The sequence below is a fragment of the Polyodon spathula genome, chromosome 7 (genome assembly GCF_017654505.1).
Source record: "Polyodon spathula isolate WHYD16114869_AA chromosome 7, ASM1765450v1, whole genome shotgun sequence".
Lineage (NCBI taxonomy): Eukaryota > Metazoa > Chordata > Actinopteri > Acipenseriformes > Polyodontidae > Polyodon > Polyodon spathula.
The window spans coordinates 19,898,252-19,916,733 of record NC_054540.1 but is presented as its reverse complement, the minus strand read 5'-3'; the positions used below and the strand labels follow the sequence as shown (position 1 = coordinate 19,916,733).

At 36.1% G+C, this 18,482-nt stretch overlaps 1 protein-coding gene across 6 annotated transcripts in view; it reads right to left on the bottom strand.

Annotated features, from left to right (window-relative positions):
- Positions 1 to 18,482, bottom strand: part of LOC121318323 (calcium-dependent secretion activator 2-like) — a 182,665-nt gene that overhangs the window by 124,347 nt on the left and 39,836 nt on the right. For all 6 annotated transcript variants that reach the window (XM_041254845.1, XM_041254846.1, XM_041254847.1 and 3 more), the window contains exon 2: positions 9,508 to 9,621. In XM_041254845.1, coding sequence (XP_041110779.1) covers positions 9,508 to 9,621 — 114 coding nt within the window. The remainder of the gene's footprint in view (positions 1 to 9,507; positions 9,622 to 18,482) is intronic.

The following is an 18,482-nucleotide window of genomic DNA, read 5'->3' as shown; positions in this document are numbered from 1 at the left end:
TCTGTGATGCCAACAGCTAAAACACCAAATGTGATAAACACATGTATCAGTCAGAATTAATTCAAAGGGTGTTGTTAAATAGCATTATATGAAGATAATCAAAGTAATGTTTTGTAGTCTGCTTTATTTCTCATATAATTTGGTTTAAATTCAGTAACCAGATCAATGTAAAGCTATGCTGTGGTTTTAGAGGATTAACTAAAGCACTTAATTAGGCAATGTCACCCATATTACTGCTAATGAAAGGGGCACAATGGGATTTCCTCCTTTCCTGCTGTTACTCTTAATTGGGACTTACAATCCAAGTAAATTATTTATCATCATAAGGGATCAAAACTGCTGTTATTTTTAATATTATACATTAAGCAGATATAAATGATCCTCTCTGAATTTCTAATTGAAGTTAACATCTGAGCATACAGTAACCCTGCCGGTTGATACGATGCTTTAAAGTTAATGAATCATCAGTGATCTGGGTAACATTCCACCAAAAACATGGGAATTGCAAACCTAATAAACTAATTTATATTTATATAATAAGTAAACAACAAAACCATGCTAAAAGTAGATTGGAACAGCTATGTGTTTATATATATATATATATATATATATATATATATATATATATATATATATATATATATATTACACATAAGTCAAAAGCTACAACTTGATTGCATTGCCTTTGTTTTTATTATTTTTGATTTACAATACTGTTTAACACATTCAGTTTAAACCTGAAAATGCTAATATGTCTGCACTTACTGTAGGGTTGGAGTGCACTGGATACTATTCTAATCTTGTATTATACTATGAATGTAAATTGTGCAATAATCCCAGTGTGTCATGCAGCTCCATAACTGTGATCATGAGAAATGTTTTCATAAGATAATTATTTGGCAAATGGTGATCTGCTGCGTATTTAGTTAAATACAGTATTTATTCAAAATTTAATTGGGAATAAAACCGATAAACCATTCAAACTTGAAATACTCATTACAACGTAACCTTAGTTTGCACTCAGATACTGAGCTGTTTTAAGGGTATTAAAGGTTAACATTACTGATTTGCTTTAATCTGTATCATATCTGTGATGGATTCGTGCAGAGCTGGAGCTAATTTAGCTGGCGCTTCACTCAGGCAGTGAGAAAGATGGTCGTTAAAGATGCTGTTTGCAGAATATGCAGGCGTTCTTGTTTTGGTAACGCTACAGTATTTGAATGTTAAATTAAACCGTCACAGTACCAATGCCCCAAACACCTGAGCCTGTTTCTATTTGCACTTGCTGATTCAATTTAGACAATCTGTTTTAATCTAGATATATAAAATGGACTGTACACAGACAAGTACACAGACACATACACTATCATAATGTAGAGTTTGGACATATTTGACTGATAAACCATTTTAGATTAAGAATGTGCATGTACATGTATATAGGGAGATTAAAGGTTTACACGTGGTTGATACACAGCACATGTAGCTGTAATATGAAGCACAAGGTAAAATGTGAAGACAGTCAAGTTGTATTTGCATTTCTGTAGCTAAAAGCAATCAATTTGAATTTAATACAAAATTAAGGCAAATGTCAGGATTTAACTTTCCAGTAATTTGCAAGACGTATTTCAAAATTATTCTAATTATCAATACTGTAGAGTATACCCCCAAAGGCTTGGAACTGGGAGCTAATCTTGACAGCACAGATGTTGTAACTATAGTATGTAATATGGTGTAATTAATTGTTTATCCTGTTGCCTGCTGGTCCCGAACAATTCCGTGGCGGAGGAAGAGCCAGTGCATCTGCACAGGGGCCCCAGCACTCAGGGAGGTGCACAGGAGTATGACAGTTTGGAAAAAACAGTGATAATATCCTTCACATTTATCTTTGCAGATGTTGCAACCTCTTTATATCCGTATGATTGTAGCTACTGGTGCCAGTAATTATGCTTTTATCATCCCTATTTTCAACATTTACCGCTGTTCTCTTGTTGAATTAAAATTAGTTTCCTAACTTTTTTCCTCCCCCTGCTGCAACTGTTTTTGCATGGAGGCTGGCACTAGGCACGGTTATGTGTCGAAGACATCTCTTTTTTGAACTCCACAACCACTGTAGCTTAGGGTTTACAGAGTGCAAAACAGTTTCCCACTGTCTTCATGGAAGTTTTTGGGGTACTGTTCAGCAGTCTGTTGCAGTTATATTCTGTGTGCACGATTCATCCTGTTGTTTGGGCAGAAGAGGTTAACAAGTGTTGCTGACTACCAAAATAAATTAAAGCAAATTACCATGCCTGTAGTTCTGATTGAAAAAAAAAAAAAATTCTATGTGAGAAAATGTCTGAGAATTTCTGCGTAGAATTCTTCACCGATGTGTGAATTCTGTACTGATTTCTGCAATCGCAGAATCGTGGAATCCTAAAGGGACTGGTGATTAAACTTCTTAGCTTCAGATTAAAATAGTATAGTGCAGTGCTAGATGTAAATATGCACGCAAAATGCAATTCAAGTAGATGAACAGATAACTTTCTTCTTGTAAGTAATCTTTTGCTCTTTCACGTTTTGAGAATAAAATATTGGCTTAGCATGTTTGTTTATAAACAAGTGTTACATTAAGTTTGGGAGGAGGGGGGCCCAGGGATCACTGTTCTATTTCTCTGCCAGCGGAACAATTCACTTTCTTCAAAAATAGTAGACCTGGAATTTATTCTAATATAATAATATACTGAGTGCAGAAAGAGGTACAAGTATGTCTTGAAACATTTGGAAACACTGCATTGTATGCATCAGATGACATGCATATTAACATAATAATAATAATATAATAATAATAATAATAATAATAATAATAATAATAATAAAATAATAATAATAATAATAATAATAATAATAATAATAATAATAATAAATAATAATAATAATAGAATAATAATAATAATAATAATAATAATAACAACACTATGTAACACAATTTTTGTTCCTGGGTAGTAAGTGTTATTTCCTAATTGCTTATGCCTCAAAAGTATAGAAAATGGCTATTATTCCCCACAAACTTTGCTTTTGTGACCAGGACAGTGATATTTTGAAATTTACCTATTTCCAATGAGAAAACGGTCTTTTCGTTCACATAAAGTCAGAAAAAAACAACATATTTGTAATCCAATTTAACATGTATTTATACTGAAAGTAACATTAGTAATAGAAGTGAGTAGTTTTTTTCGAGATTTACGATTATACTGTAAATCACTTTCACGAATCAGCCCCCAAATGTAGTCTCCCATCATGTTCTCGTTATACTGTCCTTGGTAGCGGCGTTCAAAGTCCAGTATATCTTGGTGGAAGCGCTCGCCTTGCTCCTCCGAGTACGCTCCCATGTTCTCCTTCAATTTATCAAGATGAGCATCAAGGATACGGACTTTGAGGGACATCCTACAGCCCATTGTGCCGTAGTTCTTCACCAGAGTCTCAACCAGCTCCACATAGTTTTCAGCCTTGTGATTGCCCAGGAAGCCCCGAACCACTGCGATAAAGCTGTTCCAAGCCATTTTCTCCTTACTGGTGAGCTTCTTGGGGAATTCATTGCACTCCAGGATCTTCTTTATCTGTGGTCTGACAAAGACACCGGCTTTGACCTTTGCCTCAGACAGCTTAGGGAAGAAGTCTTGAAGGTACTTGAAGGCTGCCGACTCCTTATCTAGCGTTCTGACAAATTGTTTCATAAGGCCCAATTTGATGTGCAGTGGTGGCATCAGCACCTTCCGGGGGTCCACCAGTGGCTCCCACTTGACGTTGTTCCTCCCCACAGAGAACTCGGTCCGCTGTGGCCAGTCCCGCCTGTAGTAGTGCGCCTTGGTGTCCCTGCTGTCCCAAAGGCAAAGATAGCAGGGAAACTTGGTAAAACCACCTTGGAGACCCATCAGGAATGCCACCATTGCAACCTCTTGATGCCATCTCAGAAAAATGCAGATATGTATTCACTTAGGCAGCTGGAACTAAACTGAATTGGTGGGCTTAAAGCCCCTGTATTTATACTATTATTTATATTACTGGAAAGTTCTAGAAGTTACTTCAAGTTTACTCAGCACTGAATCTATCTGGAATGTTCTGGAAAATAGGCAAATTTCTAAATATCACTGTCCTGGTCACAAAAGCAAAGTTTGTGGGGAATAATAGCCATTTTCTATACTTTTCAGGCATAAGCAATTAGGAAATAACACTTACTACCCAGGAACCAAAAAAAAAAAATAATAATTGTTACACGGTGTAATAATAATAATAATAATAATAATAATAATAATAATAAATAATAGCACCTCCTGGGTCAAAACAATACACATTTATCTTTATGATTTACATTATGACCCTACTCTATGGCACTATAAACTCCCAGGAATATGAGGCCAGTCATCACTTGAACATTTCTTCAGACATTACACACATGACTTTATTTTATCAAAATTGCACCAGGAAGTTTGCCACTGTTGTAAAGACTGTGTCACTGTTTACACGTGCACATTTTGGTTCAAAATTAACTACAAGCATTAACATCCTTAAGCTTACAATTTTTACATAATTGATCTTCAAAGCCAATGTCTACAGCATGCTTTCAAAGAAGTTAAAAGGATTTCAATTTGAATCTCTAGGGCAGTAAACACACCACTGTAATATGGCAAGATGATGATAAATGAACCCTAATTTTTGTAGGAGCCTCCGATTTACATGTCTTTGGGTCCTAAAATAACAAACAAGCGGCGGACTACTAAATTGCAAAACTGTGAAGGGAGTTATTTTTCCTATTTCAGTGAGGATCTTAACTTGCCTGAAAGAATAGGAAGAAAAACAGTATTCTGTGTACAGAAAATGTAAATCCATGAACTGAAGTATAAACCCATTCCTCTCACAGACATGTTGTGCAGGACATCATTATCATTTCCAATGCGCTTCTATTTAATAAAAACACGTGAAAATGTATTTTCAGAAATGAATGAACTGTCTGACAGACACTTTTGTTAGAGGATTTTCAAAGAATACACACTTGCAGCAGCAAAAAACATTCTGCTGACAGGTGCCTCAGTCTGAGCCAATCATTCCCTGTAGCCGTGACAACTACATAGATAAGAAACATCAGGCTCAGCAAACAATGGTTAACCTTTTAATAAAGGCATTCTTGTGGTCCTCGAACTGCACATACATTCCAATAGATGTGCAACCTGCTATAAAAACAACTGAAAACAAAATTGGACGTCACTGCATGGAATCAAGATAACATTTATCTAGGAAATAATTAATCCGTTCAGGAAGCGTAAATTCTTACAAAACTTGTACCTGCAGTACCATCTTAAAAGTTCTTCAGGTAATTTATGGTTAAAACAACATAAATAAAACATGACTTGCACGGATTAATATGGATTTCATGCTTCACTTCTCATCAGAAAGCATGTTTTTTTGCCTTGAATTCATTAACCTTTCAAGTTGTACATTCCCTGACTTGCTTCTCAGACATTTAACCAGATGAAAGTCTGCAAGTAATTATATAGTGGACAGTTCATTCAATCACTTTCCGCATGTAAAAAAGAACCAAATAATTCTGCAAGGAACCAATAATAATAATAATAATAAAATAATAATAATAATAATAATAATAATAATAATAATACTCTTCATTACATTGGACTACTCAGTCAATCAAGTTACTTCAAAATATTTGCTCAACCTTTGAACCAGAACATAGAATCTCAGCACTGTATTCAATGCAGCACAAGATTAGTATCTGCTTAATATTCAAAATCATAACTTCACAGGATAGGTGTTCTTCAGTAATTAATACACTGCAAATGCCAGACACAAACGGGCTACCTCATAGTCCCACCAGTATACTTGTTGACCTCAGTAGAATCAGATCCCTTTGCACGATTAAGTACTAACCTTCAGTGAAATGGCAATATTTGTCATATTCGGGATCAGTGTAATGTGCAACACTGGAGCATCACATTACACACCCGAACCCGATTACAAAGGAAAGTGTTCAAATATGAAAATATATTATGAAAATATAACATCAATACTATAATATGTGCATTATACAGAAAAGCAGTTCAGCTGCAGCTGTCTCCTCATGTTGCATGCTAGATTATATTGAATATGTTAAATATATTTAACAGTATATGTACATGTATAAATATGTGACATACTGTACAGTAGGACAGACAGGCTCCTTTATATATCCCCAAGTTTAATTACACTGGACAATGAATACATTTAACAGCACAGTTAACAGGCCACAATTAACAACTTCAGAAAAAATCACAAACAATTCTTAAGTGAGTCATATTTTTTATCAAGTTATCTTTGTTGTTCTGACCCAAATAAGACCTTTTTCAAAACGATTAAAAGGACTTCCTTCAAGTTCAACTGCACAAGAATAGTATGGAAGCAGTAATGTGAAATATTTAGAAAACTGATGTGAAAACCTTAAATGGTACTATAAAAAAGAAACAGGATAATAAAACATTCTGATATAGCACTTTGAAAAGCATTTTGCGAAGACCACTCTGGCTCTGCTAAAACCCACAACAATTTGAAACTGGGCAGCAAATAAGACTTTTCTTTGCCACACACACACACACACACACACACACACACACACACACACACACACACACACACACACACACACACACACACACACACACACACACACACACACACACACACACACACACACACACACACACACACACACACACACACACACACACACACACACACACACACCGAACAAAAATATAAACACAACATGTAAAGTCCCAGTTTCATGGGCTGGTCCCATGTTTCATGGGCTGAAATAAAAAATCCCAGAAATTTTCCATAAGCACAAAAAGCATATTTCTCTCAAATTTTGTGCACAAATTTGTTTACATCCCTGTTAGTGAGCATTTCTCATTTGCCAAGATAATCCATCCACCTGACATGTTTGGCATATCAAGAAGCTGATTAAATAGCATGATCATTACACAGGTGCACCTTGTGCTGGGGACAATAAAAGGCCACTCTAAAATGTGCAGTTTTGTCACACAACACAATGCCACAGATGTCTCAAGTGTTGAGGGAGCATGCAATTGGCATGCTAACTGCAGGAATGTCCACCAGAGCTGCTGCCAGAGAATTGAATGTCCATTTCTCTACCATAAGCCACCTACAACACGTTTTAGAGAATTTGGCAGTACGTCCAACTGGCCTCACAACCGCAGTCCACGTGTAACCACGCCAGCCCAGGACCTCCACATCCAGCTTCTTCACCTGCGGGATCGTCTGAGACCAGCCAGTCGGACGGCTGATGAAACTGTGGGTTTGCACAACCAAAGAATGTCTGCACAAACTGTCAGAAACCGTCTCAGGGAAGCTCATCTGCGTGCTCATCATCCTCACCAGGGTCTTGACCTGACTGCAGTTCGGCGTCATAACCGACTTCAGTGAGCAAATGCTCACCTTCGATGGCCACCGGCACACTGGAGAAGTGTGCTCTTCACAAATGAATCCCAGTTTCAATTCTACCGGGCAGATGGCAGACAGCATGTATGGCGTCGTGTCGGCGAGCGGTTTGCTGATGTCAACGTTGTGAACAGACTGCCCCATGGTGGTGGTGGGGTTATGGTATGGGTAGGCATAAGCTATGGACAACGAACATAATTGCATTTTATTGATGGCAAATTGAATGCACAGTGATACCGTGACAAGATCCTGAGGCTGTCGTGCCATTCATCCGCCGCCATCACCTCATGTTTCAGCATGATAATGCACGGCCCCATCTGAGCCAAGGTCTGATTAATTAAATATTACAATGGCTGCCTTCAAGGACTTCCTGTTCAAGATTACATATACAAACCAAAAGAGGTCTGAAAAGCTCTATCTATTCTTCAATGAGAGAATTTCTGACAGTCTTTATCTCAATAGCAATCCAGCTGGGGTTTTCCTTATCAGCTGATTGACATAACTACGTAAAGTGAAATGAGGTTTGCGAAAAATCAGGTTTGTATGGTAAGCCCACTAATTTCAGTACGGTAAGCCCACTAATTTCAGTATGATAAGCCCACTAATTTCAGCTGAAAGTGTAAACGCAGATAAACATTCCTGGCATTGGCTACATTTTTCTCATCACACAAACGTTATCTGTAAAAGCGTAATTCAAACACAAAACATTAAAGAAAAATAATTCTCACTATAAATACCAGCTTTCCAGAAGAGCTGTCTCTTTCTCAATCTGAACATCTCTCTCTTAGAATCAGATTGCCATGAAGACTACTTTACTCTTGTGGGTTGGAAATACAGCATTCTATTTTCTTTTTTTTTAAAATTATTATTATTGTTGATGCGCTAACAGTTGAAAAATATTTTATTTCAAGTCGGACACTAGAGTACAGTCAACACTGCAGACATTAAAAAGAAAAGCTGTTGTTGGGTTGGTGGCCAAATAGCCTCAGAACAGGCAAAAAAACACTATTTAGGAGATACTGAAATCGTCCTGCAAGACAAGAAACAGAAAGGAACATTTTCCTTGCTAAGAATTGTTTTATTGTTCTTAAATCACACCAAACTAACTTCAAACAACTCAATTTCTTATACATGAACAACGTTTTTTGCACAGAGAAAAAAAAAATCTATACATTTTTTCTCTGTATAGAAATCCATTGTTCGTATACAACAAATTGAGTTTTTTGAACACACACACACACACACACACACACACACACATATATTCCTAAATAGCAAGATTACTACATCTCTCCAGGTCTGCTGAACTGTGCTATGCGGCATTAACACATTAATTTGAAATGAGGAGAGATTGTCCTAAGGAGAATGAGATAGTAACATCTTAGCACAAAAAGAGTTTGGTAGCTTATTGCTTGCAGTTATACCTTTGAAAATAAATTGCCCCCTAAGCTAGTTTATCTCTGTAACCCAGACAGCGGATTTTAAGTATTTTAAATTGCAAAGCAGTGCAGCAGTGATGTGTGTTGATTGGTTGGTTAACAGCTGAAACTAGCAAGCAATACATCCCATTATAAATATTTCTAGACAGTATAAACACATTTATTCTACCTACAAGAGGTGGGGAAAATTAGGCTTCTTGTGGACACATTACCTGGGCACTTGAGCAAGTATCTGACAGCAGATGTTCGGTCTCTATTTTTGCAGAAATAAAATGCTTATTAAAATCACCTGTAATGCCTTTGACGCCTACAACAACTGTTTTGAGGTCAGTAGAACTGAACTGAAATACAGTAATTCTTCCCAGCTTCTACGAGACAAAACTGTAAAATTCAGGGTGTAGGGCAGATTAACTGTATGGCTTAGGATGCTTTCCCATAATATACTCAATAAAATAAAGTTTTTATTATTTATTTATTTATTTTTATTGTATACCAGGATTAATCCCACTATATGTAAATGATGACCCCCATAATAACATCCGCCTCACGGACATAAATAAATAATTGTTTTAAATGTACTTGCCTCAAAATAACTTCGAATTGCATTGCAGAAAGCTTCATCTGCCACAATCTGGGTCTCTCCGCTCAAAAAGGCCTGGAAACGCTCTTTAATTGTCAGTAGTTGTTGCCTGTTTAGCTGTAAAAAAAAAAAAAAAAAAACCCACCACAAGTCTATTAGGTTACAGAAAAATATATATTTAAAAAAAATAATCAATCCTTACACTCACTAATTAATACAGAATAGTCAATGAAACTGCAGTACAAAATATGGCATAACAAAATTTATGAACGAAAGGCCAGCTGGTAGCTGATTGATCTTAAAACTTTGTCAAGTTGGGTCCAAGTGATTCTGCCTTAACATGACTAGGTAACCCAGTCCTCACCCTCACTACTCTCTGTCTTTTCAAAGTCTATCACCACTTAATTTCTAACACTGCTCTCTGGTCCTGGTGTCTCTACTGTACTAGTATTGGTTAGGATTAAGAATGTCAACTCCTTTTAAAATTTGAAAGACTTCAATAATGTCCCTTCTAGCTAGAATTTAACAATTAACAGGATAGCTAGAGTTTTTTCAAATTAATTAAAACAAACAGAATTGGGTTTTCTTTTCAGAATGAGAAAACATCACTTTCAGGTAAAAATAAACATTATTTTTCAGTAAGTGAACTGACTTATTTAATAAACGAAAGATATTCAAACACATTTTTGGATGTCTGATTTTCATAACTTTGGGCAGTTTCATTTACACAATTGTGGTCCAGTATAAAAATCTACCTTTTACTATCTTTAAATGCCTATGGCCAAGTTTGATCCACCAGCTTCATACAACCTGAATTTTTCAGGCAACCAGAATTTTTCTGCATTTTGTAAAGGTAAAAGATAAAAGCTCTCGATTGCCAAAGAAAATGTTTAGGAATCATATATGACCATTTAACCTTCAAAAGAACACCTGCATTTTGTGTTGTAATTGTTATCTTCTATGGGGTGTTCTGTTAAAGGTTAACTGAGAAGGGGCAGAAACGCCCCCTGATTCCACATCCCATCTTGAACATATAGTGTACAGCTGGTTTCACAAACACTGATTATCACTAAACTCGGACTACCTTAACTATGATAATACCAGGTAGACCAAGACATGTAATGTTCAATATATTTCTCTCATACTTGGTCTAAATGAGAACACATGTATTGCCTTTATCAATAATACACTAATGGTTCCCACAGCTAGAAAGTAAATCTATTCAGGATATTAAGTTTGTTTACTAAAGAACGGCACATTCCTGAGCTGCTGTACAGACACAAAAACAAAAGAACCCCCACTTCCAATCCACAGCTGTAGCAACACTATAACTGGTCAAAAATCTAATGTATTTCTTTATCTACTTGAAATATAGATCATAACAAATAATCTGATTTCATAAATCAAAGTTAAAAATGAATTAGTTAAACACTATTCAATTTACATCTGGGAATACTTTTTTTTTTTTTTTTTACAAAGAATAAAAGCAAAAGTATAAAAATAAGATATTTAAAGGTGTTTGATTCCTCTTGATCATCCACAAGAAGTTTCCATTGAACATACTTCCTGTGCACTAAAACCATATACCATGCACTGTGTGGTTTAAAAGGGGCTAGGTACGAAGAAAAATACAAGTACATGTTCCATGTGTGTGTGAATTACTAGACTTATTACACAGTGCTAAATATTATTATGTATAGTAAAGTTTCTAACACATTTGAGAAAATTCTAGCCAGCTGAGGGTTCAGTGGCTATGCCAATCAAATGTGCCTCTGTTAAATAATTGCTTCTGGACACTTAACCTAGGACATAATAATAAAGACCAATCAGTTGTCTTAGTAACAGCTTTTGCTGTTGCCAACCAACCATTCCAATATATACAGTGCCGAGAAAAAGTTTGTGAACCCCTTAGGATTTTCAAATAGTTTACACCAATATTTAACAACATGTTATTAGATCCTGATTAAACAAATGACACAAAAACATGATACTTTATCAACATCTATTCATCCACAAATTATTCAACATTCAATATCAATGTGTGAAAAAGTATGTGAACCTTTAGATTCAGTAACTGGTGGCACCCCCTTGAGCAGCAATGGCTTCAACTAAGCGTTTCCTTTAATCGTTGGTCAGTCTCTCACATCGGTTTTGAGGAATTTTGGCCCATTCCAAAACTGCTTCAACTCGGTAACATTTGAGGGCTTTCTTGCATGGACAGCTCGCTTCAAGTCCTACCACAACATTTTGATGGGGTTTAGGTCCGGTCTTTGACTAGGCCATTCTAAAATGACTAAGCCATTATTTTGTATGTTTGGGATCATTGTCTTGCTGCATGACCGACTTTCGGTTCAGCTTCGGCTCACGGACGGCTGGCCTGACATTCTCCTCTAGAATCTTCTGGTACAATGCAGAATTCATGGTTGTGTCAATGATGGGAAGCCATCCGGGTCCTGAGGAAACAAAGCAGCCCCAAACCATCACACTCCCACCACCATGCTTGACGGTTGGTATGAGGTTCTTCTCTTCGAACGCAGTGTTTGGTTTTCACCAAACATAACGTTTCTCATTGAGGCCAAAAAGTTCTACCTTTGACTCGTCTGTCCAGAGAACATTGTTCCAGAAGTCTAGTGGATCATCTAAGTGCTCTTTGGCGAACTTCAAAAACGGGCAGCAATGTTCTTTTTAGAGAGCAGTGGTTTCTTCCTGGTTATCCTTCCATGAACACCATTCTTGTTCAGTCTTTTTCTGATAGTTGAGTCATCAACACTCACATTAGCCAAGGCGAGAGTGGCCTGCAGATCCTTGGATGTTACTCTGGGGTTCTTTGTGACTTCCTTGATGATTTTCCGGTTTGTTCTTGGAGAGATTTTGGTAGGACGACCGCTCCTGGGTAGAGGATTGTGGTCTTAAACTTTCTCCATTTGTAGACTGTCTGTCTGACAGTGGATTGGTGGAGCCCCAAATCCTTAGAAATGGTTTTATAACCCTTTCTAGACTGATGAGCATCAATAATTGTTTTTCTGAGGTTCTCAGAGATTTATTTTGATCGTGGCATGATGTATTATCACACACCTGTATGATGAAGACCAAACTCACAAAGTTTCTGATCTTTATATACGGTGAGGCCTCCCAAACTCACCCCTGAAGATGTACCTAATTATTTACACACCTGATTCTAATTATGCCTTTAATTGAGCTTTGAAAACTAGTGGTTCACAAACTTTTTCTCTGCACTGTATAATTATATGCGGTGAATAAAAACTGCATACCACAAATGATCATTCAGTATCATATATATATTCTTTCAGTGCTTGTTTAACCCACCGCAGAAAATGTACAGCTCAGTGTGTATTGAGTACCAGTAAGTACTATGGTTGTTACTAGTTTAGAATTGTGCCTAATTGTTTACCTTGTCAAAAATACGCACGTCAAACATAGGTGGTAACCTTAGTGTTTACACATTAGTAAGTATGCAATTTATTTGTATATACTTAAAGCAGTTTCCATTTTCCACATAAATGTTCTACTCAGCACTCAACTGGAGGGCTTCCTGTAGTGGGTTTCCATTCAAAATATGTAAAATGGTTAGGAAATTAAACCAAATATTAATAAAGTGATAAAGAACAACTTAGTGTGAGTATGAAACACCAGTTATCTGAACTAATGATTATCAGTTTCTGTTTCAGTCACAACCTGGGGACTTTTAAAACCTTTTAAACTCAGAGCTAACCCTATGGCCTCAATACAGTACACCTGGTACACCACTGTGTAACCATTCACTTTTCCCCCCTGCAACACTCTGCCCCTAGTGGATATTCAAAATAAACTACATCAGTACAAACACCACATATTTCTTACATGCAGTGGGGGCACAGTGTTGCAGAGAACAGATTTTTAAATGTTACACTCTGGTGTATCACATCTGGTGTATCATTCTAGAAAAAAAAAAACAAAAACAAAAAAAAAAAACAAAACAACATGTTTGAGAGCTCTAGAGGCCACACGGATGCAAGATTAGCGTATCAATTCAATGACAATTTAACCAGAAACATTGGGATTTAACCTTTAAATTTACAAAAGGTAGCTGCATTATATAAGGCCAGGCTAAATAAGTATGTACAAAAAACCTGTTTTATAATTTGAACCTGATTTATCCTGTCTATTACTAACTTATAAAAACAAACATGATTCAATTAACAGATTTTTTTGACTTTCCAAAGCCAAGAAGTAGCAGATCCTCAAGTCTGCAAAGTAATTTATAATGTCTACAATGAAAACAGAAGTTGTCTGTAGATAGTGCACACTATTATTCTTCCTCTAAGCCCTTGAATGGCGCAGGAGGTAGGGTCCTGGTTGTCCATGGTGTAACAGAGGTGTTCTGTTACTGTTTGGTTATACAATGGAACGATTAATCAACTGCACAATTTCGATCGATTATTATACTATAAAACTTATATATATTATATATATATATATATATATATATATATATATATATATATATATATATATATATATATATATATATATATATATATATGAACATTTATTTTACAAATCAAAACAAGCAAATGTAAATAAACAAACAACTGAACAGACATTGGTTTACAACATACATATTTTTAAAACTGAAACGATAGCTATATATTTTTTACTATTCAACAGCAATCGGTTTATTATCAGACGAGCAAAAGCAACTAAACAATGTAGATAAATAAACTTAGAAAAACATTTTACAGAAGTGCACAACACAAAAAGTTTTTTTTCTTTTCGACAAAAGGGTATTCCTTTACCTTGAGTACAAGGCTGTTCACAATCAAGCACAGATAATGCACTTCTCCAAGCTGCCTTTCTGCACAGGGCACAGCTGTCCGAAGTTTTATTTTTATTGCTCTTGCCAACCTGACCTTGGCGTCTCTTGCGGCGTTCAACGGGGTTGCCAGCTTGAGCTGTGGGTACATGCTTGGCAGTCTTCTTCTGTGCCAAATGCTTCTTGCAAAGTTCCTGTGTTAACTGTAAAATATATTCACTCCTTGGTAAATTCTTCTCACTGCATTCTTTGTAAAATACCCAGGAGTTGATGGCTGCTATGTCCAATACATTGTAAAACACCTGAACAGACCACCATCAGGAGCCAGCTTTCACAGAATACTTCCATGCCATCTGATCCAAAATATCAACTCCATATTTTGTTGCGTAGTAAAACTTTGCGGTCTCTGGTATTTATTTTCACTAGTCCTGATGGTAATTGACTGACCAAAACAGCGCAGCTGGCAAGCAGACGCCAGACTTTGAAAAGGCTGATTGAAAAACAACAATGACTGTCAGTCATTCACTCAGGCAGCAAGTGGAGACTAATCTGATTACAGCTAAACACAATTTGGACTGGTAAATAAAAATAATAAAGTAGAATACCATTCTGTATAATCAAAATACAATTGTTTTCTGTGTGGCCGTCAATGTGACTGCTCCCGGGCTTTCAGGTGTAATGTAATATATTGCCTTTATTTCTGCACTCCCACGTTTCATGCTTTGTGAGGATATTTAATGCATACGGGCAGAAAGGTACATGAACGTGCAGCCCCATATGTGTTACACAACTGGAGAAAATGTCATTTTAAAACCAAAAACCACCAAAATTACTGCTGCAGGGTTTTCTAGTGTTAAGAAGAGGTGATGTCATAGGTTAAGTCTATATTAACCCCAACATTGTATTGTCTTGTTGATTCTGTTATGACCTGTGCTTAGGGAAAATGGAATACCCATCTGCTTGACTGAGTTCGGTATCACAATAATTATTTATATTTTCGAATGCACGAAGAAGAAAAGAAGACAAACTTCTAACTAACAGTTATTTTTAAAACAAGGCCCTAAAAGTTGCTCCACTAAGCAATATCACACATTAGCTTTTATTAATGTTCAGTTTCCTATAGATGGTACAGCCTGTTTTTTCAGAAAATAACATTTTCAACAGTGGAAACTTACATTAAAACTAAATCCAAGAACTCCGGACAAAAGCATGTTTCCAAGGATGTACAGTGTTGCTAGCAGGCCTATGTGCATACGCTCAATGGCGAGTTAAGATGCGACTTATAACACAATTGAGCGGAATACATTTCACACCCTTGGCTGCAGCTTGTGTAGACACTACAATGTGAAAGCAATCATGTAAAGTCACTATCTACACTATCTAAGTCCCATTCTTTTGTAAACAGTATTCATATGCTATAAAGAATGCTCAAATTGTAAATATTTAACATGGGGAACTGCACTGATATATAGTACATTTTGTGACGTTGGATAAAGTGACATGCACTTGAGATGAATATTTTAGGGATGACAAGCAATAATTAAATCGATTTTCATTCTTTTCTCAAGTGTGTGTAACTTTCTCTGCTGTTTTTAAATGCAATATAATTCATTTTAATGCCGTTCCAAGTCCGGTTCTTTCCGGCTTTTACTCCAAGTCAAATGTAAATATAAGACACAGGCTTGAACTTTATGTATTTTTTATGTGCATCGTCATCAAAGATTCATTGCAGCTACAAAGTAAAAGCAATTTCGCTTGACTACAGTTAATCGTTTTCTCTTAAGTTTAATTAAAAAAAAAAATAGATCAACAAACAATGAACATTAGTATGAATTTAATGTGCCCACAAGGTGGACACCTTCACTTACTTCCAAATATAGGAATTTCCGTTACGTTATACACATGCAGTATCTCAAAGAATATGTCAGACTCACAATAGTACATGTTAAATTACACAACGATCATACAATGATCTTTGTAACCACTGTTGGTGCAGCCTGGCACTGAACACGCAGCATGAACAGTATAGCCAAGACATATCTTTTTGCTTGTCAGCAATTCTTCATCAAGACAAGTCACTTTGTTTGCTTTTTATCCTTCCTACGTTTCTGCCTGGTACTTCAACATCAGTATTTAAACTGCAGTCAACAGCTGTTTACAAACTTTGCAGATGACATCACAGATGTGATGACAGAGCTGACGGACATTGGCATTTTTCCAGCACTTTCACATTTCCTGCGCTGGCTTCTAAAAAGCAATATTTACATTTTGGGCCGTCTTCCCTACTGGCTCCAGCATATCACATATATGCATCACATTATTAACAGTCCAGTCACATATACACGTCCTGCCTGGGATTACCTGAGCACATACCTATTAGCAATTCAACAGGCGTGGGGGCACTGTGTTAATACTTGGCTGAGACATAAAACCAACATCCCTTCCTTTGTTTGTGTAAAAATGGTTCCCATGGTAACAGCTCAAGAAGAGCCATGGCTTAGGCCCTAAGTCTTCACATATATGAACAAGACATGGTAGATTATGTTGACATTATAAAATGATGGAATGCTACTATTGGTACCATCAACTGGTATCATGAAAAACCTTGCCAATGCAGCTGTTTCATTTTGATATAGCTCAGTGCTAAGTTAAATACAGTAATGTAAGATAATCACATCAGCACTGAAGCGCAGGGGTATAATTTGACTTGCGGTTTAATGTTATGTTACAAGAGACAAATACCACAAAAATTTATTTTTCTGGAACAACAACAAAGCAAGGCATGTAAAATAAAGTACAGTGGATATGTGAAGGAAGATTATTGAAGTGAAAAAGAATGAAGATTATTGAAAATGCATGGACAGAGGTTAACAGACTGTGGCAATGGAACATTCCTTTTTACCTGACAAATAATCATAGAATAGTGCTGGGTACCAAATATTACGACCTCAACAAAAACTATGCTGACTTTTTACCCAAGAATTAGGTCATGGGTCAATGCCAGAGTCATCAACAAATGTAACTATTTAACATCTAGCTGAATCACAATGCAAGTCTATTCATTACTCAAATTAAAACCATGAAGTAAATGCTTTCATTTCTGGAGTGAATTGAAATTTCTTCACATTGAATGACAAATGCTTTTTTTTGTTTTTTTTTACTGAGATGCTACAGTAGTTAGTTAACCAAAGGCATTCCACTAGAAACCACACACTTGGGATGTTATGAGACACATGGCATGCCTTAAAGCTATTATAAAACATATACAGTAGAGAGTCAATTATCAAAACTAATTGGGACTGATAGTAGTTTGCATAATTAAACAGGTATTAATAACAATTACTGTATCTTTAATAAGGTATAGACTAAAGGTAACATACACACGTACTTATTACACAAGTACCTTTGCATACAAAGTTACAAAGCTTTACAAATCATTAAATTAATGCACAACTTTAACACATTACAGAACGTTAGGAATCATTAAACTTCAAAAATTCAGTAAAATGTTTGTATACTTTGATACTTGCTGTTACGGCACTGTAATAACGTGCAATTGAAATTAATAAAATAAAAGTTCTTAGCTTTTCAGTAATATAGCCAGGATCTCCAGCCCTTACTGACGAAATAGAAGAAAAATCAAGGATTGCAACAATTTACTTAACTGCAACAATTTACAGCACACAATGCTCCTCCTGAGGTTTTGGTGGTTATTTCTGTAACTTTCATTTGCCTCAGTCTGCTGGTCCTTGTTTTGGCAGCTAAATCTCGCAGCCGTTTTAGCAGCAGAAGCTGTGTGCATAATAGACCACACAAAATTCATCATGGGATTACAGGTGCTTTCGGTTGATTAGACAATACAGTTGATCAAAGACTGGATAATTGACTCTACTGTACACAAATACTATTTAACATGATTGCATTTCTGAGCAAATTCCCATGGAGTTAATGGTTAAAAAAAATAAAAAAAATAAATAAATAAATAAATAAACCTGAGGATTCCAACATAGTACCAAGTGCTTGGTTTGGGATGTTTTTTTTTTTTCTGGTTATGAACTAGAAGATGTATTCCTGTGTTTTGAAAAATAACATGACTGTTTTTCTGATTACATTTTCTAGGTTTACATATAGTTCTTGAAAGTGGTTGTAGCTAAAAAAATACTTG